At 41.9% G+C, this 23464-nt stretch overlaps 1 protein-coding gene across 1 annotated transcript in view; it reads left to right on the top strand.

Annotated features, from left to right (window-relative positions):
• Window positions 1–23464, top strand: part of AGBL4 (ATP/GTP binding protein like 4) — a 2274308-nt gene that overhangs the window by 2013816 nt on the left and 237028 nt on the right. Inside the window, exon 10 of the mRNA XM_030206027.1 lies at window positions 396–548. Within this exon, the coding sequence (XP_030061887.1) occupies window positions 396–548 (153 nt within the window). The remainder of the gene's footprint in view (window positions 1–395; window positions 549–23464) is intronic.

Here is a 23464-nt window from a genome sequence, read left to right as displayed (position 1 = left end):
AGATGCTTTTTATGCTTGTAAAACAGGGTTTATAAGCAATAAATCAATTACCCTTAGAGAGCATTTTATATCAGGTTTCCTAGGCTGGGAGACCAAGCAGATGCCTCGCGTGTCGTTGTAAAGCAGCCGCAGAAAAGCTGCTGAAATCGCAGCTAAACCGTTCTCCCATTCTTTTCATTTGAATGCATCTTGCCCAGGGCTTTGGGACTTGGGCATGTAATCAAATTTCAGCAAATTCGTATAAAGGTATATTAAATATGTGAAATAAATAAAGAGGCAGACTCTATTACGGATTTATATTAAAAAAACAGTGATCGCTTCTTTTCCAGCTGTGACAGTCCTTTGATATAAAAGAGCACGGTAACCATAAATGTAATCTTTCTTCTCCCACACAGAAAACTAGCCTGGAATTTTATATTGACATCCACGCACACTCCACAATGATGAACGGCTTTATGTACGGGAACATCTTCGAAGAGGAGGAGAGGTTTCAGAGACAGGCTATTTTCCCCAAGTTACTTTGTCAAAATGCGGATGATTTCTCTTTTGTAAGTGTCTTTTCTGGATATTCTAAAATTTGGTTTCTATAGGCACTAATGACGGCTTAGTGCAGTGCGTTATACGGTGCTCAGTGACTCACCACGGTGAAGTGAGTGAAAAAGAAATCACTATCCTCCCAAGGAATGTGACAGGATTATTATTATTTATTATTTATTGCATTTGTACCCCACATTATCCCACTTTTTTGCAGGCTCAATATGTTTAATTACCAATTATAGCACAGCAACCCTGTTGCAAGATTTCAAATATATTTTATTCACCTCCATTTACTCTTCTGTGTACAAAGTGCAGTGAATCCTGTTCATACCTAACTGAGGGCATTCCACTTATCCACCACCCTCAAAGTATTTTTTTTCACAGAGAGGGGTGGTGGACTCACGTGCGTGGGATAAGCACAAAGGAATCCTGTTTAGAAGGAATGGATCTATGGAATCGTAGTGGAGATTAGGTGGTGACGCCGGTAATGGGGAAGCAAAACCGGTGCTGGGCTTACTTCTACGGTCTACGCCCTGATCGTGACTGAATAGATTAGGGATGGGCTGGAGTGTAAATTTTAAGGGGCTTCGACGTTAGCTTCAGAACTTTTAGTACAAGAACAGTACTGGGCAGACTTCTACGGTCTGTGCCCTGAGAATGGCAGGGACAAATCAAACACAGGTATAAAGTATCACATACCATGTAAAATGAGTTTATCTTGTTGGGCAGACTGGATGGACCGTTCAGGTCTGTATCTGCCGTCATTTACTGTGTTACTCTTTGGAGTTCTACATGGAATGTTGCTACTAATTGGGATTCCGGAATCTTGTAACTCTTTAGGATTCCAGAATCTTCAGAACTTTTAGTACAAGAACAGTGCTGGGCAGACTTCTACGATCTGTGCCCTGAGAATGGCAGGGACAAATCAAACTCTGGTATACATATAAAGTATCACATACCATGTAAAATGAGTTTATCATGTTGGGCAGACTGGATGGACCGGACTGTACAGGTCTTTATCTGCCATCATTTACTATGTTATAAACTGGTTTCACGCCAACTATTATATGTTCTAAAAGTTGCAATCAATCAGAACTTCAAATACTGCGCAATAACTCATTTGTCGGTATTAGATTTCTGTTGGTAAGAAAGGGACTTGCAATCAAGAGAGACCAGGACATAGAAAGTAAGAATTTTATCAAGTTGGATTTTATCTGCTGAACTGAGGGACAACCCTTTTCCCTCACCTAATTGCTGCTCGGGCTGTTTTTCTTATATAAGTTCTTCAAAGGCCTCATTCCCTGATGATTGCGTCAATTAAATTGTCCTTTCCTCAGTTAGGGGCCCTTTTACTAAGCCGCATAGGCATCTATGTGCACCCAATGGATGCCCAACGTGCGCCAATTCAGAGTCTGCTCACGCGAGCAGAAAAATAAATTTTATTATCTGGCGCATGGCAAAAATCAGGTGGTTAACTCCGACTTGACACGCGTAGGTGATTACCGCAGAGTTAACGTGAGAGACCTTACCACTAAGTCAGTGGCTGGCGGTAAGGTCTCAGACCCAAAATGGACGCACGCCAATTTTTGATTTTGCAGCACCTCCATTTTCGGCAAAAATTTTAAAAAAGGCTTTTTTTCAAAGGTGCACTGAAAAATGGATCTGCGAGCACCCAAAACCCATGTCTATACTACTGCAGGCCATTTTTCAGCCCACCTTAGTAAAAGGACCTCTTAGTCCTGCTTATAAACCACCTGGAATAGTTATCAATGTTGGCATCAGGGGCGTAGCCAGACTTCAGCGGGAGGGGGGTCCAGAGCCCGAGGTAAGGGACACATTTTTGCCCCCACCCCCCCCGGCGGCGGCACCGCCCCCCGGCGGCACCGCTGAACCCCCCGCCACCAACTTTGACCCCCCCCCTGCCAATGACCCTCTCGACCCCCCCCTCCCGCCACCAACCCGCCATCGCCGTCGCCTACCTTTGCTGGCGGGGGACCCCCAACCCCTGCTAGCCGAGGTCCTTTTCTTCCCAATCGCGCGCAAGGCTTTCTTCTAGTCTGATGTTCTAGTCTGCGGCTTCGTTCTGTTTCTGTGAGTCTGACGTCCTGCACTTACAACGTGCAGGACATCTGACTAGAACGAAGCCTTGCGCGGGATTGGGAAGAAGAGGACCTCAGCTGGCAGGGGTTGGGGTCCCCCGCCAGCAAAGGTAGGCGACGGCGGGTTGGTGGTGGGGGGTGTCGAGAGGGTCGTCGGCAGGGGGGTCCAGGAGCAAATCTGTAGGGGCCCAGGTCCCCATGGCCCCATACTGGCTACGTCACTGGTTGGCATTGATTCAGAATTGCTGCTTTTTTATTTTGTGTGTGTCTGTGTGTAATTACAAGGGGTAGGAACTGTCCATTATGAGTGTAATTTCATAACAGGGTTGCCTGTGAGAAATGTCTTTTAAATGTGCTTATCTTATAATGGTAAACCAATGTAAATGCAAAACAACAAAAGTTAATAGTGGTGATAATACTTCAATAGCTCCAACCAAAAAATCACACATCTAAGGCTTTTTCTGTAAGAATTAGGAGTTTGATTGTATAGGCTGTATAGAGAGAGGTGTGACCAGCAGAAGAAAGGAGGTGTATAAGTCGTTGGTGAGGCCCCACCTGAAGTATTGTGTTCAGTTTTGGAGGCCGCATCTTGCTAAGAATGTAAAAAGAATTGAAGCGGTGCAAAGAAAAGCTACGAGAATGGTATGGGATTTGCGTTACAAGACGTATGAGGAGAGACTTGCGGACCTGAACTTGTATACCCAGGAGGAAAGTGTTGGAATAATGTATTGTATTTTAACATGCATTGCCTGTCAGCAATCTTTTCTCTGTGATTACTCTGTGACCTCTGATGTGAATTGTTTAGAGAGGTCACACCTATGCAACTTCCTGTGGGGGTTAGACACAGCACATGGAGCTCATGTTCTCTCCTAACCTGAGAGGATCTATGGTGGTGTGAGCATCCATTACCATCTAAGCACATGGAAAGAGCTGATAATCCAAATGTATAGTATTATGTATATATAAGCCTGTCTGAATATAATCTAACTACAAACTGTGAGTAAACAGATGTTTTGTTACTTCAACTTTAAAGTGACTCAGCAGTGAATTATTCTGGGGTGTATGTGAGAGAGATGAAGAAAAGAAATTAACATTTCTAAAGCTGAAGCTGTGTGTATAAAATCTGCTAATTATTTACTACAAATAATCCAACAAAAGGGTTATGGGCCCAGCCCAGGAATTGAAAAGGGAGAAATATTACCAGGCAGTGAAAAAGCCAAATTTTTCTCTTAAGTTTTAAAAGAAAGATTCAGTCTGTCTCTCTCTCCCCCCCACACACCAAACAGAAGGCAAGGCTAAGAAATGGCTGAGGGAGGAAATTCACCATTTTTCTACTCTCTCAAGGTGCCTAAATTAACTGAATTTAATTATCAGCAGTGGGAACTAAGATTCAGATGTCTCCTTCAAGCAAAGAAATTAAGTATATGTTTAGACCAAAACAGAACAGCTGAAAATATGGCTGAATGGGACAATGCAAACTATTATGTGAAGTGCATGTTTTTTGAAGCTCTCTCAGAGAAACAAGCCATATTGGTGGAGGCAAAGGATACAGCAAGTGAAATTTTATATAAACTGAGAACTATGTATGCAACTACATATGCAAAACAACAACCAATTTGGTTGGCAGAGTTGAATGAAACCAAATTAAGGGATAAAAGTAAATGTAATGATCACATTATGCATCTTATGTCTTCATTTCAAAAGTTAGAACTTTCTGGAATTCCCATGTGTGATGCATTGAAAAGAGCATTTCTTTTTACCTCACTATCAAAGGAGTTTGATGTTTTTAGGTCTGTAAATGAAGCCATTGAAGGGCAATCTTTTGAACAGGCAGCATCAAAACTGAGGCAGGAATGCATAATTAATGATTCTGAGGAGAAGTGTTCTCAAAGTCAGTCAGAGAGAAATGAAACAAATTTCTTGGCAAAGAACAGAGGAAGGCGGAGCTATGGGAAAACTCCACCCAAGGGCAAGCTGATTTGCTACTCATGTGGAAAGGAGGGACATGTATCTAAATGGTGTAAGGAAACACAAAACACTCCCTCTAGCTCACCTAAGCCAATGGAACAAAAGAACTTTCCAAGCAGGACATGTACAAAAGACAATGATAAACATAAGAGCTTTCTAATGGCAGAAAAATCTTTGACTATGGTAAATAATAATTCAAATGAAAGTACTTGGATTTTGGATTCGGGGAGCACATGCCACTTAACCAATTGTAAGGATTTCTTTCAGGAAATGTGTCCAGAAGAAGGTATTCTTAAAACTGCAAACGCAGGGACTGCTAAGATCCAAGCAAAAGGCATTGGATTCTTAAAATGCAAAGTGTCTAATGAAGTTAAAGAAATTCCTGTAAGTGATGTCTTGTATATTCCCCAAGCAGTTTGCAATATGCTTAGTGTATCTACATTAGATAAGAAGGGATTTGCGATTCATTTTGAAAACAGTAAGTGCACAATCTCTAAAAATGATGAAGTGTATGCTGAAGCTTTTATGCATAATGATGTTTATAAACTGAGCATTTCAGGTGAAGCCTCACATCTGGCGCAAGTAAGGAAGAATGATGGTAAATGTAGTCTGGAAATCTGGCATCGCCGCCTGGGACATCGTGATTTTAAGGTGATCCAGGATCTTCACAGTAAGCAACTTGCCACTGGCATTCAAATAAGTGCAGATACTGGTAAAATGGAGAAATGCATAGACTGTGTTACTCAAAAAGGTGTGAGACCCTCATTTCCTGCATACACAGGAAATAGGAGTAATAAAGTACTGGACTTAATACACAGTGACTTATGTGGACCGTTTAATATCCCATCATTGGGAAATAACAGATTTGTGCTAATATTCTTGGATGATTTCTCTAGATACTGTGTGGCCTATTTGCTGAAAGAAAAAAGTCAAGTCACAGACATGCTGAAGAAATACGTAGCCATGGTGAGCAATAAATTTGAAAGAAAACCAAAGGTTCTTCAGACCGACAATGGTGGTGAGTTCACTTCACAAAGCATGCGCACATTTCTAGAACAAGAAGGCATTCAGCATATCACAACAGTAGCTTATACACCAGAGCAAAATTCTGTTGCAGAGAGAAAATTTAGGTCACTTGTGGAAATGACCAGATGTATGCTGTCAGATAGCAATCTCCCTAAAAGACTATGGGGTGAAGCCATTCTCACAGCAGTGTACCTACAAAACAGAATGCCAACTAAAGGCGCTGAGCGCACACCACATGAGACATGGCATGGTAGGAAGCCAAACCTGTCACACATAAGAACATTTGGAAGTACAGCATATGCTCATGTACCAAAGCAAAGAAGGCATAAGCTGGATTCCACAACAGAAAGGGGCATTTTAGTTGGCTATGCTCCAGGACACAAAGGATATAGAATTTTGAATCTGAAAACTGGCATTGTTGGCATAAGACATGTTACATATTTTGACGAAAACAAAAGGGTTGATAAAGGCTGGATTATCCCAGATGAGCCTTATCATCCAGAATATGAAACTAGAACCATAATAGACATGCCAGTGTATATAAATGCCATACCAAGGCTGATGTCTGAAAGCAACTCATCTGTATCTAACGAGGAACAGGCAAAGGAAGCAGACACAGAAAGGATCATCGCAGGAGACAGTACAGTTGGAGAAGGGGAATCAATTGGAGAAGGACTCTCAGATTTAGAGGATGCGGAAAGGTCAGACCAACCTGTTGTCAGACGCTCATCCAGGGAAAACAAAGGTGTTCCACCCCCAAGACTGTCTTACCTAACAAAGTCAGCAGAAGCTCAAGAGCCCTTAACATGGGATGAGATTGAGAAAATGCCAGCAGAAGAAGCTGCTGAATGGCGTAAAGCTGCACAAGAAGAAATTGATGCATTGCATAAAAATAATACTTGGATTCTTACAAAATTACCTCCTGGCAAGAAAGCTATAGGATGCAAATGGGTATTCAAGTTAAAAAGGAATGCACAAGGAAAAGTGGAAAGGTATAAAGCCAGATTAGTCGCAAAGGGATATCTTCAAAAATATGGAGAAGATTTTGATGAAGTGTTTGCACCTGTAGTGAAACACACGACAATTAGAACACTTCTGAGCATTGCAGTCTCAAAAGGCATGCAAGTCAACCACATTGATGTGAAAACAGCGTTTCTTCATGGAGATATAACTGAAGACTTGTACATGGAACAGCCAACAGGTTTCATAAATACAAAACAAAGACAGCTAGTGTGTAAATTAAACAAAGGTCTTTATGGATTAAAGCAAAGTGCAAAATGTTGGAATGACAAATTGCATGAAATATTGACAAATTTAGGATTTAAGCAAGGTGAAGCAGATAAATGTTTGTACACTAGGTGCAGAAATGGACAATATGCATACATTTTAGCTTTTGTTGATGATCTGCTCATTGCAAGCGAAAGTGAGCAAGAGTACAAGGACATTGTAAAATATTTAAACCTGAATGTTGAGATAAAAGAACTTGGTAATGTGTCATACTATCTTGGTATAGAAATTGAGAAACAAAATGATGGTTCTTATCTTCTAAGCCAGAAGCAGAAAATAAATGAGCTTATTGAAAGTTTAGGTATGCAAGATGCCCAAGTTGTAAGCACTCCCATGATCACTGATTTTCTGAAGGATGAAACAGTAAGAGAACCTTTACCAGATAACATCCAATATAGATCAGCCATAGGTAAGCTTTTATATCTGACTACCACATACAGGGCTGATATAGCAAATGCAGTAGGAATTTTGAGCAGAAGGGTCAGCTCACCTACCAAATCAGATTGGACTGCAGTTAAAAGGATGGTAAGGTATTTAAAAGGTACCATTGATTGTAAATTAAAGATTTCAGCCAATAGTAATCCAAAACTAATATGTTACTGTGATTCAGATTGGGCAGGGGATCATTCTGATTATAAATCCACAAGTGGATATGTGTTTATGTATGGAAATGTACAAATTTCATGGGCCAGTCATAAACAAAGTATTGTGAGTCTGTCTTCTACAGAAGCTGAATATGTGGCCGTATCAGAAGCGTGCAGAGAACTGATGTGGATTGAAAAACTTTTGCTGGATTTTGGAATAGCTGAAAAGAGACCAATCCAGATAATGGAAGATAATCAGAGCTGCATCCGACTGTCACAGAATGACAAGGTTCAGTCACGCACCAAGCACATCGCAACGAAATACCACAACGTGCGAGAGTTGGCGAAAGAAGGGGTCATCAGTCTACACTATTGTCACACCAGTGAGATGACAGCTGACATCATGACCAAACCGTTACCCAGAGAACATTTTGAGAATCTGCATATAAAGCTTGGACTTTGTATGAATTAATAATTGCATGACAGTTATGCATGAGAAGGGGTTTGTTGGAATAATGTATTGTATTTTAACATGCATTGCCTGTCAGCAATCTTTTCTCTGTGATTACTCTGTGACCTCTGATGTGAATTGTTTAGAGAGGTCACACCTATGCAACTTCCTGTGGGGGTTAGACACAGCACATGGAGCTCATGTTCTCTCCTAACCTGAGAGGATCTATGGTGGTGTGAGCATCCATTACCATCTAAGCACATGGAAAGAGCTGATAATCCAAATGTATAGTATTATGTATATATAAGCCTGTCTGAATATAATCTAACTACAAACTGTGAGTAAACAGATGTTTTGTTACTTCAACTTTAAAGTGACTCAGCAGTGAATTATTCTGGGGTGTATGTGAGAGAGATGAAGAAAAGAAATTAACATTTCTAAAGCTGAAGCTGTGTGTATAAAATCTGCTAATTATTTACTACAAATAATCCAACAGAAAGGAGAAACAGGGGTGATATGATACAGATGTTCAAATATTTGAAAGGTATTAATCCGCAAACGAACCTTTTCCGGAGATGGGAAGGCGGTAGAACTAGAGGGCATGAAATGAGATTGAAAGGGGGCAGACTCAAGAAAAATGTCAGGAACTATTTTTTCACGGAGAGAGTGGTGGATACTTGGAATGCCCTCTCGTAGGAGGTGGTGGAGTTGAAAACGGTAACAGAATTCAAAAATGCGTGGAATAAACATAAAAGAATCCTGTTCAGAAGCAATGGATCCACAGAAGCTTAGCGGAGATTGGGTGGTAGAGCCGGTGGTGGGAGGTGTGGCTAGAGGTTGGGAGGCGGGGCTAGTGCTGGGCAGACTTCTATTGTCTGTGCCCTGAAAATGGCAGATAATTGCAGATACAAATCACATAAAGCAGCACATATGAGTTTATCTTGTTGGGCAGACTGGATGGACCGTACAGGTCTTTCTGTGCCATCATCTACTATGTTACTCACATCAGTTGGGTTATGGGGGATGTGTTATATTGTTTGTGATCATTTTATGTATGTTGTTATTGTTCTCTGACTAGATGTTTGGATGGACGGATTATAAATCTATTTAAATAAATAAAGGCCCCTTTTACTAAGCGGTGGTAAACCCGACACGGCGCTATAAAAATATATTTAATTTTGTAGCACTGGAGTGTACCTGGCGGTAATTGGGCACGGCCGCGTGCTGCACTGTTACCGCTGGGTTAGCGCGGGGGCCCCTACCGCCACCTCAATGGGTTGCGGTAAGGGCTCTCTCTCGAAATGGCCACACGGCAAGTGCTTTACTTGCCGCGTGGCCATTTCCTGCAGGAAAGAGAGACTTCCATTTTAACCACTGCGGTAAAAGGGGGCCTCGGCGCGGATGAAAAACACATGCCGACCCCAGCGCAGGTCCCTTTTGCCGCAGCTTGGTAAAAGGGGCCCTAAATAAATAAATAGCAGAGAGTTACTTAAATGTGATGGTCCATGATAGGAGTTCAAGTTCAATTTTACTTGATATATTGCAAAAGCAAAGAAAACATATCTAAGTGGTGTACAACTGTAAAATACGGAGTATATAAAAACAGAAAAACAGCAAGAACCGGGTTAAAGAACAGGTAAACAAGAAGAAGGAACAATGGGGAAGAAGCCAATATATAAGATTTACTGTTGATTCAATTGTAATTGAGTTGATATATTTAGATGTGTAATTTTTTGCCTAGAGTTAGTATTTTATAAGGGCAGCAAAGTCACCTATGTGCTTTATTAAGTAGGTTCCTACAATGAGTCCCAGTACTATACAGACCTCCGGATTCTATATATAGCACCTAGAGATTTGCATCGAAATCGGCACATCTCTCTATATAAAAAGCAACACCAACGTTCTATGAAGCCTCCAGCCGGAAGTGTGAAGGGGGTGAGATATCCGGTTTCCCTGTGAGTGTCTGCCCCGCCCTCTCTGTAACACAGTCAGTGAAGGAAAACAGCAGAGCACGAAATCAAATCGCTGGCTCTGTAACAGTGAAGGACTCAGAGGGGGGAGGGGAGAGAGGCCAGAGGGCAGGGACACACACACTCCCACATGCACACAGAAGAAAACATTGCTAGCCCCCGTTTCATTTGCATCAGAAATGGGGCTTTTTTACTAGTATTCTATAACAGTAACTTAACAAGCTAGTGAACGCTGATATCAGCACTTAACAAGCAATAATGAGCATTAATTGACACTGATTAGAATTTAGGCGCACAACTTGCTAAGCGTATTCTGTAACAATGTGCGCTAACTTTTAACGTGTGCAGGCAAAAGGGGCGTGGCTATGGGAGGGGAAATGGGCATTTCATGGGCATTCCAAAATTTACGTGCCTAGTTATAGAATATGGCCCTCTGCACCTAAATCTAAACGTAGGGATTTACACCAAATTTTCATTAGTATAAATGGATGCACGTAGATTTAGGCACTGAAATATGAACGAAGCATATTCTGTAACCTAAATCTAGGCACCCATTGTAGAATACGCTTAGTCGGCACTGATTTCAGCTCCAATATATCGAATTTTCTCCAAAGTGTCTTGTGCAAATTTATATCTGCCCCAAAGTAGAGAGGTGTGGTAGCCGTGTTAGTCCACTCTTAAAGGTTATCAATAGAAATCAAACAAAATAAAACATGGAAAAGAAAATTAGATGATACCTTTTTTATTGGACATAACGCAATACACTTCTTGATTATCAAGAAATGTATTAAGTTATGTCCAATAAAAAAGGTATCATCTTATTTTCTTTTCCATGTTTTATTTTATCTGCCCCAAAGAAAGTGTATGTATTTAAAGAGACCGTTTCTTACTGGTCTGGGGACTTAAATCTAACATCCACTTAATTCTGTCCTAACAATCCCAATTCTTATCATATACACAGTCCAAAAGCACATAACTTTTAAATCTTCACACTGACTTAGTTACTTTCCTAACGGGGATCTTCAGAGTAGCTGACAGCATAACCATTTGGGAACAGAGCCCCATGTATTCATGGCGCTGTACAAGTCTTCATTGATTTCAAATACTTTTTCTTTATAGTTTTTTCCTTTTTTAGGTTTTTTTTTAATAAAAGTGGCGGCCATTTTTGACAAGTTCAGGAGTATACTATGAGATGCGAACCTCTTCCCTGAAGAAGGATTACGAAACCTGGCCATGTCGGCGGAGGTTTGACTCGGTTGAAAAATCACTGCCAAAGTTAAGTAACTTCAATATGCATCTCAAAAGTTAAAGTTATAAGTTAGTATTTCTCCAGATTATGACCTTTAAGGATCACTACTTTTATTAAAAAAAAAAACCTAAAAAAGGAAAAAACTATAAAGAAAAAGTATTTGAAAGCTACGGGTAGATGAATGAAGATTTGTACAGCACAATGAATACATGGAACGCTGTTCCTAAATGGTTGTGCTGTCAGCTACTCTGAAGATCCCCGTTAGGAAAGTAACTAAGTCAGTGTGAAGATTTAAAAGTTATGTGCTTTTGGGCTGTTTATATGATAAGAATTGGGATTGTTGCCAAAGAAAGTGTAAGCATGTTCTTGTATTTTATGTGAATACAAGTGTATTTGACAAAATATGACTGTAAATTGAAAGTCTGCCCTTGCTTTGCCCTGTTTTGTACATCTGCACATACTCAGAGTTGCCGATTTCCATCTGTGATCCTTTGTGCCTTACCAATAGGATACCAGATGTGAGAACTGAGGGCCCAAGTGATTGAAGAATAGAAGGTGTGAGAAATTTGAATGATAGAAAATGGGAGGAGTTTGTAGCATGCTGGGGTGCACTCTTGTGATATCATTCTTGCATGGATATAAGGGCAGCAGCTTTTGAGGTATTTTACCTCAAGTGTCATACTAAAGGGGCATGCCAAAGGGGCAGGTCACATCCCTTTGTGAGTCTTTTTTTTAAGGATCTTTGGGAGGACACTGGAATGGTTGGAACATTTGAGAGATGAGTTGTGAGTATGTGTTATTATGTGTTACCTGGATTGGCCATTGTTGAAAACAGGATACTGGGCTTGATGGACCTTCGGTCTGTCCCAGTATGGCAATACTTATGTTCTTATGTTAAGTGAGTACTTAGATATGGATGGTTATAAAATTGAGTGTGTTACAGGTCATGGGAGATCATTTTCAAACTCAGTTATATGTATGGCCAAAGTATTGGAGTGAAGAAACCTGTGTGTTGATTTTTAAGGAATATATCATTAAGGTTTTAAAATACCAGGTGTTCTCATTATTTTTATCTTTTATTCAGTCATTTACTGCAAACTGGTTATTACATTCTGGACAGAAAACATTATGGTGAGTCCCAGACAGACTTCTATTTAAGCAGAAAAGATGGGGTAGGAAGGCCTTTAGACAAGTCGCAGTGGCAGATAATTTGAAACATGAAACCTCTGTTCCTGGATTTAGAAAGGATTTCAAATCTCCCTTGTTTTCAAAGTTTATGGGAGTTGATGTTTTACTTCTGTTTTATTGTGTCAGACTTGTGAGTTCTTGTACCAAGTAGAGTGCTGCTGAGCCCAGTACTCAGACCAGGTTCTGCTTGGTGGCTGGACAACCCCAGGTTTCACCTGCGCTGACCACCGTTCCCCAGAGGTTGAGCCTCTAGGTGCGGGCAGCCTGCAGGACTTACGGGACGGAGCTGGAAGCGGGGTGATGAATGTATCGGCCAGGCAGGCAGCAGGTCAAGAGAGTAATCCAGGTACAAGCGGCAGTCAGTAGGCAGGCAGCAGGCAAGATAGTAATCCAGGTACAGGTGAAACTCAGTAGGCAGGCAGCAGGCAGAAGGGTAATCCAGGTACAGGCAAAGTCAGCAACGAGGGATAGAGTTAGAAACACCTACCAAAGTAGAAGCCGAAGCATGGAGTCCAGGGAGAGCTCAGCTGATAAAGTGCTGGCGTCTGACATCAGCAGGGAGAAGGGGCACAGCCTTAGGACAAGAGCAGGGGAAGGAGGAACCGGAACAGGCAGAGAGAGAGAGAGAGAGAGAGAGAGAGAGCAGAAACAGGTGGATGAAAGCAAAGCAATTAAGGAGCCTGCAACCACCTCTCTCTGAACAAACCCAGAGAGGACTACACACACATGGCTCAGGCAGTGCCAGTGAAGTGTGCGTGTCGACGGGACCCCGCGCAGCCCGAGGACGCCGCTTGCGTTGAGTAGGGGACATGACATATTAGAAATGTTAAGTAGTAGTAGTAGTAGTAGTACTCTGTTTATGTTTGATTTTGTCTTGATTTTGTAAACCATCTTGAATGGCGTTTTACTTACAAATAAATAAACTCTGCCCTCAGGAATGCCTAGCGCTGATTGCAAAAAATGAGGTGCTATCTTTCAGTACGTCAACGTTTTGCACAAGTATACCCCTGTTTCACATGCAGAATACGTTCTATGCAATTACCTCCTTTCTGCTAGATATTCAAAGTGATTTAGACAGCCGGGAGAGGTTCCTGGCCATTTAAATTGCTAGTCAAGGGCTACCTGTGATTATTCAGCACGTAACCATATAGGACTAGATTCTACGAATGGCACAACCCCCCCCCCCCCCCCCCCCCCCCCCGCTTAAGCAGTATTCTATAAGCCACACATAAAGTTCTGTGCATTTTTATAGAATAACTCTTAAGCAGAGAGGTAACGTGTAAATTTTAGGTACCGCCTTGTGCACCAATAAAAATGTGATGCAAATACCAATGCCTAAATTTACATATGGAGCAACATTATTATGTCATTATGTACGTAATTGAAAACCACGCCCCTGTTCTGCCCCAAAACGTCCATGACCCTCCCGTTTCCACACCTCCTTTTTTAGGCTGCTTGTAAATTTTAGGTTTGTAAGTCCACATTAAATCTGATTTGTGCCAATTGCTTGTTAAAAAGCCAAGTATTGGCACTAATTGGTTCACTATTCCATTAAATTACACGTGCAAATCTGGGTCACGCCTAAATTTGCACGTACAATTTTTGGAAACTTTTATAGAATCAGGGGGATGGTGCCATTGAATATTTGCAGTTAGCGCCTAAGCTAAAGCTGGCTAATTTGTGGGCGGTCTGGAGGTGGAATTGGCACTTATGTGGTTAATTGCCGATGTTCAGTACTTTAACCACGTAAGATAACCACGTAAATTGGGCCACATAAAAAGTCACCCTTAACCACATAAGTATTAGCTGGCCAGGTATGCCTGGATATTCAATGGCGGTGCTTGGACATGGCCAGCAATGAATATCTGGGAACGTTCTACGGTAAAACGTGGTAAAATCATTTCACAATGCTTTTTATTTATTTATTTATTGCATTTGTATCCCACATTATCCCACCTCTTTGCAGGCTCAATGTGGCTTACAATTCATCATGGATGCTGGACGTAGAAGAGAGAGTTTTGGGTTACATGGTGGTGAAATACATGAAAGTTATAAAGCAAAAGACATAAAAGAACATTTCTGGATATATTAAGGGTAGTGCAGTTACACGTGTTGATCTTTGTGATATATTTTGTCAAAGAGATAAGTTTTCAATAGTTTGCGGAAGTTGGTCAATTCATAGACCGTTTTTTTAGTAAAAAGTTCCCTTAATTAATTTTCCCTGAATTGCTCGTGATGAGTTTGGTGCTTCTCTCTACTCCTTACTCCCACATACATTCAAGGAGAAACAGGGGTGATATGATACAGACTTTCAAATATTTGAAAGGTATTAATCTGCAAATGATCCTTTTTCGGAAACAGGAAGGCAGTAGAACTAGAGGACATGAATTGAGGTTGAAGAGGGGCAGACTCAGGAGTAATGCCAGGAAGTATTTTTTCACAGAGAAGGGTGGTGGATATGTGGAATGCCCTCCCGTGGGAGGTGGTGGAGATGAAAACGGTAATGGAATTCAATCATGTGTGGGATAAACACAAAGGAATCCTGGTTTAGAAGGAATGGATCTATGGAATCATAGCGGAGATTGGGCGGCAACATCGGGAATTGGGAAGCAAAACTGGTGCTAGGCAGACTGGGCAGACTTCTACGGTCTATGCCCTGATAGTGACTGAATAGATAGGGATGGTCTACAGTGTAAAATTAAGGGGCTTCGATGTTAGCTGCAGAACGTTTAGTACAAGAAGAGCGCTGGGCAGACTTCTACGGTCTGTGCCCTGAGAATGGCAAGGACAAATCAAAATGGGGTATACGTATAAAGTATCACATACCATGTACATAAGTACATAAGTAGTGCCATACTGGGAAAGACCAAAGGTCCATCTAGCCCAGCATCCTGTCACCGACAGTGGCCAATCCAGGTCAAGGGCACCTGGCACGCTCCCCAAACGTAAAAACATTCCAGACAAGTTATACCTAAAAATGCGGAATTTTTCCAAGTCCATTTAATAGCGGTCTATGGACTTGTCCTTTAGGAATCTATCTAACCCCTTTTTAAACTCCGTCAAGCTAACCGCCCGTACCACGTTCTCCGGCAACGAATTCCAGAGTCTAATTACACGTTGGGTGAAGAAAAATTTTCTCCGATTTGTTTTAAATTTACCACACTGTAGCTTCAACTCATGCCCTCTAGTCCTAGTATTTTTGGATAGCGTGAACAGTCGCTTCACATCCACCCGATCCATTCCACTCATTATTTTATACACTTCTATCATATCTCCCCTCAGCCGTCTCTTCTCCAAGCTGAAAAGCCCTAGCCTTCTCAGCCTCTCTTCGTAGGAAAGTCGTCCCATCCCCACTATCATTTTCGTCGCCCTTCGCTGTACCTTTTCCAATTCTACTATATCTTTTTTGAGATACGGAGACCAGTACTGAACACAATACTCCAGGTGCGGTCGCACCATGGAGCGATACAACGGCATTATAACATCCGCACACCTGGACTCCATACCCTTCCTAATAACACCCAACATTCTATTCGCTTTCCTAGCCGCAGCAGCACACTGAGCAGAAGGTTTCAGCGTATCATCGACGACGACACCCAGATCCCTTTCTTGATCCGTAACTCCTAACGCGGAACCTTGCAAGACGTAGCTATAATTCGGGTTCCTCTTACCCACATGCATCACTTTGCACTTGTCAACATTGAACTTCATCTGCCACTTGCACGCCCATTCTCCCAGTCTCGCAAGGTCCTCCTGTAATCGTTCACATTCCTCCTGCGACTTGACGACCCTGAATAATTTTGTGTCATCGGCGAATTTAATTACCTCACTAGTTATTCCCATCTCTAGGTCATTTATAAATACATTAAAAAGCAACGGACCCAGCACAGACCCCTGCGGGACCCCACTAACTACCCTCCTCCACTGAGAATACTGGCCACGCAATCCTACTCTCTGCTTCCTATCTTTCAACCAGTTCTTAATCCATAATAATACCCTACCTCCGATTCCATGACTCTGCAATTTCTTCAGGAGTCTTTCGTGCGGCACTTTGTCAAACGCCTTCTGAAAATCCAGATATACAATATCAACCGGCTCCCCATTGTCCACATGTTTGCTTACCCCCTCAAAAAAATGCATTAGATTGGTGAGGCAAGACTTCCCTTCACTAAATCCGTGCTGACTTTGTCTCATCAGTCCATGTTTTTGTATATGCTCTGCAATTTTATTCTTAATAATAGCCTCCACCATCTTGCCCGGCACCGACGTCAGACTCACCGGTCTATAATTTCCCGTATCTCCTCTGGAACCCTTCTTAAAAATCGGAGTAACATTGGCTACCCTCCAGTCTTCCGGTAAAATGAGTTTATCTTGTTGGGCAGACTAGATGGCCTGTACAGGTCTTTATCTGCTGTCAGAGAGATATCCAGAGTACCTGAATGTAACTCACCTTGAGCTACTACTGAAAAAGGTGTGAGCAAAATCTAAATAAGATAAACAAATAAAATTTACTATGTTACTATGTTAAGTTGGCCTTTTCAGGAGTGGAGGAGTAGCCTAGTGGTTAGTGCAGCGGACTCTGATCCTGGGGAATTGGGGTCAGTTCCCTCTGCAGCTCCTTGTGACTCTGGGCAAGTCACTTAACCCTCCATTGCCCCAGGTACAAATAAGTACCTGTATATACTATGTAAACTGCCTTGAATGTAGTTACAAAAACCCAGAAAGGTGGTATGTCAAGCCCCATTCCCTTAAGAACACTACCATTTTTCAAAGACATGAACTTAACATGTTTTTTTCTCCTCTCTTTCACCGTCCTCTGGTATGTTTTGATTTTCCCCTCATCCCATATTTTATTCTCCACTGGTGGAAGTGCAGCAAGAGTTTTAGAGCAACAGTGTGACAGCTGGTGAATGGTTATGTAGAGCTTCAGTCTTTCCAATCATTAACACCATCACAATCAAGCCAGTTCCGAGAGTCAGGAACAGGAGTGGCCTACCGTCTCCTTATCTGCAAAGGGAATAAAAAAATTCAGATCTTTCCAACCCACTCGACTAAACAAAAACCGAGATTGTAAAGGGCAAGAGAGAAAATCAGAAAAAAAAGTCCATTTGCCTGATGGGAGTAATGCGAGCCAAAAATTTCTCATCAAGCTGCAATCCATAAATTGTTTTAATTCATGGTCTCCTGCATACTAAAGACTTCTCGGTGTAATTGCTTTAAAATACAGGGCCAACAAGAGACAGATAGAGCTGTACAGAGATCTGTCGTTGGTTTTTGGAACCAGATGTGTTCTAATATAAATCTGTTAAGGAGTGTGGGTCTGGAATTTTAAGTAATCGTTTGTGATGGAGTTTCTCACATCACTTTGCATAGCACATTCTTAATTTGCTCAGCATATCAACAGCCCCAGTGTGTTGTGGATAATAAACACGTCGAAGTCTAGGAAAACATGTTGTCATTTCTCTGCCTGTCAGTGCAGGCTGGAAACATGGAGTGCTTTGCTTCCTATAGCTCATGGTTTACAATTTGAACAGTGCAGTTCAAAGCAGACTCCGCATATTCTTTCAACTGCTCAGTCTCAAAATCTTTGTAGACCTTTGCCGGAGATGCACAGACACTTTTATGTCAGGTTTGATTAGAGCTTCTCATGTAGGTTATAGCAAATCAACACTAATAAAGCACCGTGATGCAAAAAAAAAAAAAAAAGTAAGGACCCCTTTTACCAAGCTGCGGTGAAAGGGGGCCGGTGCTGGCGTCAGCAACGTGTTTTACACGCGCGCTGTGTCTATCTGAGGCCCTAATTCTATTTATGGCACCTAAAATATCTGCGTGGAATTAAGCGTATTCTATATGATTTAGGCGCAGTGTATAGAATACGATTAGCCAATACCATAGCGCCTAAATCTACGTGCATCCATTTACGCCAATAAACACCTGGTGTAAATCTGTGCATGTAGATTTAGGCGCAATGACCCATATTCTGTAATGCCCATGAAATGCCCATAAATACGCCCATAAACATGCCCCTTTTAAGCTACACATGTTTATTTTGAATTGCATGCTTTGCAATTTAGGTTCAGTTCTTTATAGAATACACTTAGCGATTTTTCATGCATAAATTGTAATTATTGCCAATTAGTGCTTGTTATTGCTTGTTAAGTGCTGTTAAAAATGCTGATTACCTTGTTCTACCGATTAAGTTACATGCCTATCTCCACATGGAATCAAGGCACCATATATAGAATCCAGGGGTGATTGGCCAACGTTCAGCCCGTGGTGGTAAGCAATTGTCATGGACGTTGTTTTTGGTATAGAATTTGTATAGATGAGTGATATTTGTTTTTATGTGTTTGTTTTAGTGTATTAATTGGTTGGTTGTTGTCAACTCATACTAAGGGGCATTAGCTGGATTTACTAGCCTGTACTGATATTAATCCCGTTGATCAGTCCATTTCGCTATCTGATATATCATGGTCCCCAGTTGTCTGGTCTGGCCATTTCATGCTTTAATTTACTGTTAATTGACAACTGAATAATTATCTAGTTTGTGTTTTGGGCGCACATCAAAAATGGAATTACTTGCCTGAGGCATGAGGTAGCCGGGCAGTAGTTTCAATTTGGTGCATGTTGGACATGCGTAGGCACCAAAATCTGTACCCTGGTTCATAAAATTATTCATGGCGAGGCCCCGATATTATATGTCAGACCTCATAGATCTACCAACAAGGAACTCAAAAAGTTCATCACGCACATTCTTAAACCTCCATTACCCCAATTGTAAGGGACTTAAATATAAATCAACATTTGCATCCAGCTTCTCCTACATCTGCACGCAACTTTGGAATGCACTACCGAATGCCATAAAAACAACGCACATCGGACAGCCTTCCGGAAATTACTAAAAACTAACCTGTTCGAAGAGACTTATCAAAAGGATCCGTCCTAAAAGACTTGACATCAAAACTTTACCAGAATAAGTTAACACTGAACTATTTTTATTTGATTACTTTAATCACATTGTTATTATTGAACGTTATACATTACCACTGATCTCAAATACCTGAAATGAATTGTATATCTATTTTCTTCTAATTTACTTTATATTTTCTGTATTTTAATTGCAATAATATTCTGTATTTCTCATTCCGGAAATGGCGATCGCCACTACGGCATAATGTAAGCCACATTGAGCCTGCAAAGAGGTGGGAAAATGTGGATTCTATATAGCGCAGCTAGTGATCCGTGCCAAAATCAGCACAGATTCTATAACAATGTGCATAACCTAACAAGCTTAACCATTGGCGCCGACTCCGTGGGTGCTGTGGGAGCTCGAGCACCCCCAATATTTCCCCGTCGGAACCGGACGTTCCCCAGGAGCCAGCCCGCTGCCCAACCTCTTCTCCCACTCCCACAACAGTCCTTCGCCTGCTCTGAGCTCTGTGTCTGGTCCCGCCCTTGCGGAAACAGGAAATGAGGGCGGGACCAGAGGCAAAGCTGAGAGCAATGAGAAGGGAAGGCAGGCTGAAGCGCCGACTCGCCGAGCTTGCTCATGCTCGCCTTTCACTACTGCTGCCGCCGGGACCCCGGTAAGATGACTTTTAATTTATGGGCGGCATGCAGGAAGGCGAGGGGCAGGCGAAGGACTGTTGTGGGAGTGGGAGAAGAGGTTGGGCTGGAACTCGAGTCGGAGGGAGGGGGGCCTGGAACTCTGAGGAGAGGGGGGCTGGAACTCTGAGGAGAGGGATGGGGGCCTGGAACTCTGAGGAGAGGGGGGAGAGGGGAGGGGGAGAAATGCACTACCTGTAAAAAAAAAAAAAAAAAATTAAGCATCCCCAATCGTTTTGAAAAGTTGGCTCCTATGAGCTTAACAAACTAATGATCGTTGATAGCAGCACTTAACAAGTAATATTGAGCACCAATTGAAACTGATTAGAATTTAGGCGCACAACTCATTAAGCGTATTCTGTAACGATGTGCGTCAAATTTCTGTGGCATGTAGGCAAAAAATTCCACTAGATGCTATTCCTCCGATTAATAAGATCTACTACCTGCCAAAAAGGCCTGGGAAAGATGACCGCACCTGGAGTATTGTGTTCAGTACTGGTCTCCGTATCTCAAAAAAGATATAGTAGAATTGGAAAGGGTACAGCGAAGGGCGACGAAAATGATAGTGGGGATGGGACGACTTTCCTATGAAGAGAGGCTGAGAAGGCTAGGGCTTTTCAGCTTGGAGAAGAGACGGCTGAGGGGAGATATGATAGAAGTGTATAAAATAATGAGTGGAATGGATCGGGTGGATGTGAAGCGACTGTTCACGCTATCCAAAAATAATAGGACTAGAGGGCATGAGTTGAAGCTACAGTGTGGTAAATTTAAAACGAATCGGAGAAAATTTTTCTTCACCCAACGTGTAATTAGACTCTGGAATTTGTTGCCGGAGAACGTGGTACGGGCGGTTAGCTTGACGGAGTTTAAAAAGGGGTTAGATAGATTCCTAAAGGACAAGTCCATAGACCGCTATTAAATGGACTTGGAAAAATTCCGCATTTTTAGGTATAACTTGTCTGGAATGTTTTTACGTTTGGGGAGCGTGCCAGGTGCCCTTGACCTGGATTGGCCACTGTCGGTGACAGGATGCTGGGCTAGATGGACCTTTGGTCTTTCCCAGTATGGCACTACTTATGTACTTATGTACTAAGGGAATCCCAGAGGTGGGGAACAAATTGCTTTGAACAATATATCTGCTCAGGGCTTTTTTTGAGGGGGTACTTGGGGGTACTGAGTACCGGCATCTTTTCCATTGTCTACTAAAATTGACCCATGGTCCCAAGTTTTAATGAAAGAGCTTAGGCTCTACACACCCATTTTGCCTTATCATAGATTCTGTGACTGGTTGCAGGGGGCCTGGCTATTGTGGGTTGGGTCCCTCAGAGATCACTCCACCCCTGAAGAGTGGCCTGGCATTTGAGTACCGGCACCTTTTTTGTTAGAAAAAAACGCACTGTATCTGCTATTCTGGAACAATCGATAAAAAAATCCTTCAGAGAGAGCTGCACTTTTAGTTTCGTTTGTGTTTGCACAAGATCTCAATGCTATCCTAAGACTTTACTTTAAACACTCCATAGATCTTTTTGGTGGTGCAAAAATGTGGATCTACCCAGACGTTACTAAAACAACCCAAGAAAGGAGAAAGATTATTCCTGACTATGAAACAAGATGTTTTGAAACTCGGTGGAACATTCTTTCTTGCTTATCCATGTAAATGTGCGATCCGATTTGGAGAGACTACGTATATGTTTTATGTACCTGAACAATTAAAAGTTTTTCTAGATATGAAACGGTTGAAATAACGTTGGAAAATACAATATGTAGAGGTTTCACACGTAACCTTTAATAATTCAAATATGCCTATATAACTCCTATTATATTCCTTTACTTGTCCCCCACTATAGTGGTCTGAGAAAGCTGAATTGATTTTATTTTCTTTATTATAACACTAGGAAAAAATGGCCGTTTCTGAGCGCAATGAAACGGGCGCTAGCAAGGGGCCCCCTCCCTCCATCCCTCCGAGCTACTTGCCTTGTTCGGGGTTCGCGTCGCTGTGTGTGGGGAAGGTTTTGGGTTTTTTTTTTTTGCTGCGCCTCCGTGGCCGTGCCTGTGGCGTTTCCGTTTCGGCCCTCGGGTGTCATAGCTCCGCCCTCGACGTCATGACGTTTTGACGTGAGGGCGGTGCAGACACTCCAGGGCACACCGGATATCTCGGGCGCCACAACTTCCATGGAGGCTTCATAGAACGTTGGGGTTGCCTTTTATATAGAGAGATTTTCTTCGCTGCTAATATTGTATAGCTGTGTTTCTGTTTAACAAGTGGATGTTGTGAAAATTATTGTAAAACTTACATAAATAAATAATAATAATAATAATAAAAAAGAGGGCATGATTATGGGTGGGGAGATGGGCGCTTTGTGAGCATTCTGAAATTTCTGCGCCTAGTTATAGAATGTGGCCTAGTGCGCTTAAATCTACATGCTGGGATTTACACCACATTTTTGTTGGTGTAAATGGATGCACGTAGTTTTAGGCGCTGAAATATCAACTAAGCATATTCTAGGCACCAGTTTATACAATCTGCACCCTGGTCCACAAAATCATCTACGGCGAAGCCCCTGTATACATGGCAGGTTTGATCGACTTACCAACCAGGAACACATCCGATACAACAAGAACATATCAACCTACACTACCCAAGCTGCAAAGACTTAAATACGAATCAACTTACGTATCCAGTTTTTCCTAAATATGCGCACAACTGTGGAACACACTACCAAAAGCCTTGAAAACCAAGTACAATCACCTAAACTTCCGGAAATCACTAAAAACTAACCTGTTTAAAAAGGCATACCCTACCGATCCAACTTAAATGACAGATCCAGGCAACACAACAAAACCAAATTATGTTTGTTTATTTATTTATTATCTCATTTGTACCCCACAGTTTCCCAACAGCGTCAGGCTCAATGTGGCTTACAACGCACCACAGAGGCAGACGCCAATGTAGTAAAGTAAAGCTAATACAGCAGAAAACCTACACAAGAAATAGTGGGGAGGATGAGGAATGGACGGAAGGAGCAGGGAAACCAGGAGAGAGGAGGGAAGGGTAAATATGTCCAAAATGTGTCTCTAGATTGATGTGTGTCCAGCAGAGGAGACACATGTTGAGTCCTTGGGATAAGCTTATGTGATGGACATAACACAACTCTACTGTTGAACGACTCCCAAATATGGTTGTGCCACATGAACTTTATCTTATCATAACATAATTTTGTATTTGTTCACACCACAGCCTGCAAAGGCCTCTCCGGTACTATGTAAGCCACATTGAGCCTGCAATTAGGTGGGAAAATGTGGGATACAAATGTAACAAATAAATAAATATGCTTAGTTGGCACTAATTTCAGCGCCAATTGTTTTTAGGCGCTATATATACAATCTTCCCCTAACTGGATAATGCCACAGAGTTCCTCAGGGATCTGTCTTGGACCCCTTCTTTTTTCAATCTACACCTCTTCCCTGGGCTCCCTGATGTCATCGCATGGTTTCCACTA

This window comes from Microcaecilia unicolor, chromosome 6 (assembly GCF_901765095.1).
Source record: "Microcaecilia unicolor chromosome 6, aMicUni1.1, whole genome shotgun sequence".
Lineage (NCBI taxonomy): Eukaryota > Metazoa > Chordata > Amphibia > Gymnophiona > Siphonopidae > Microcaecilia > Microcaecilia unicolor.
This window is presented reverse-complemented; position numbering and strand designations above follow the sequence as displayed.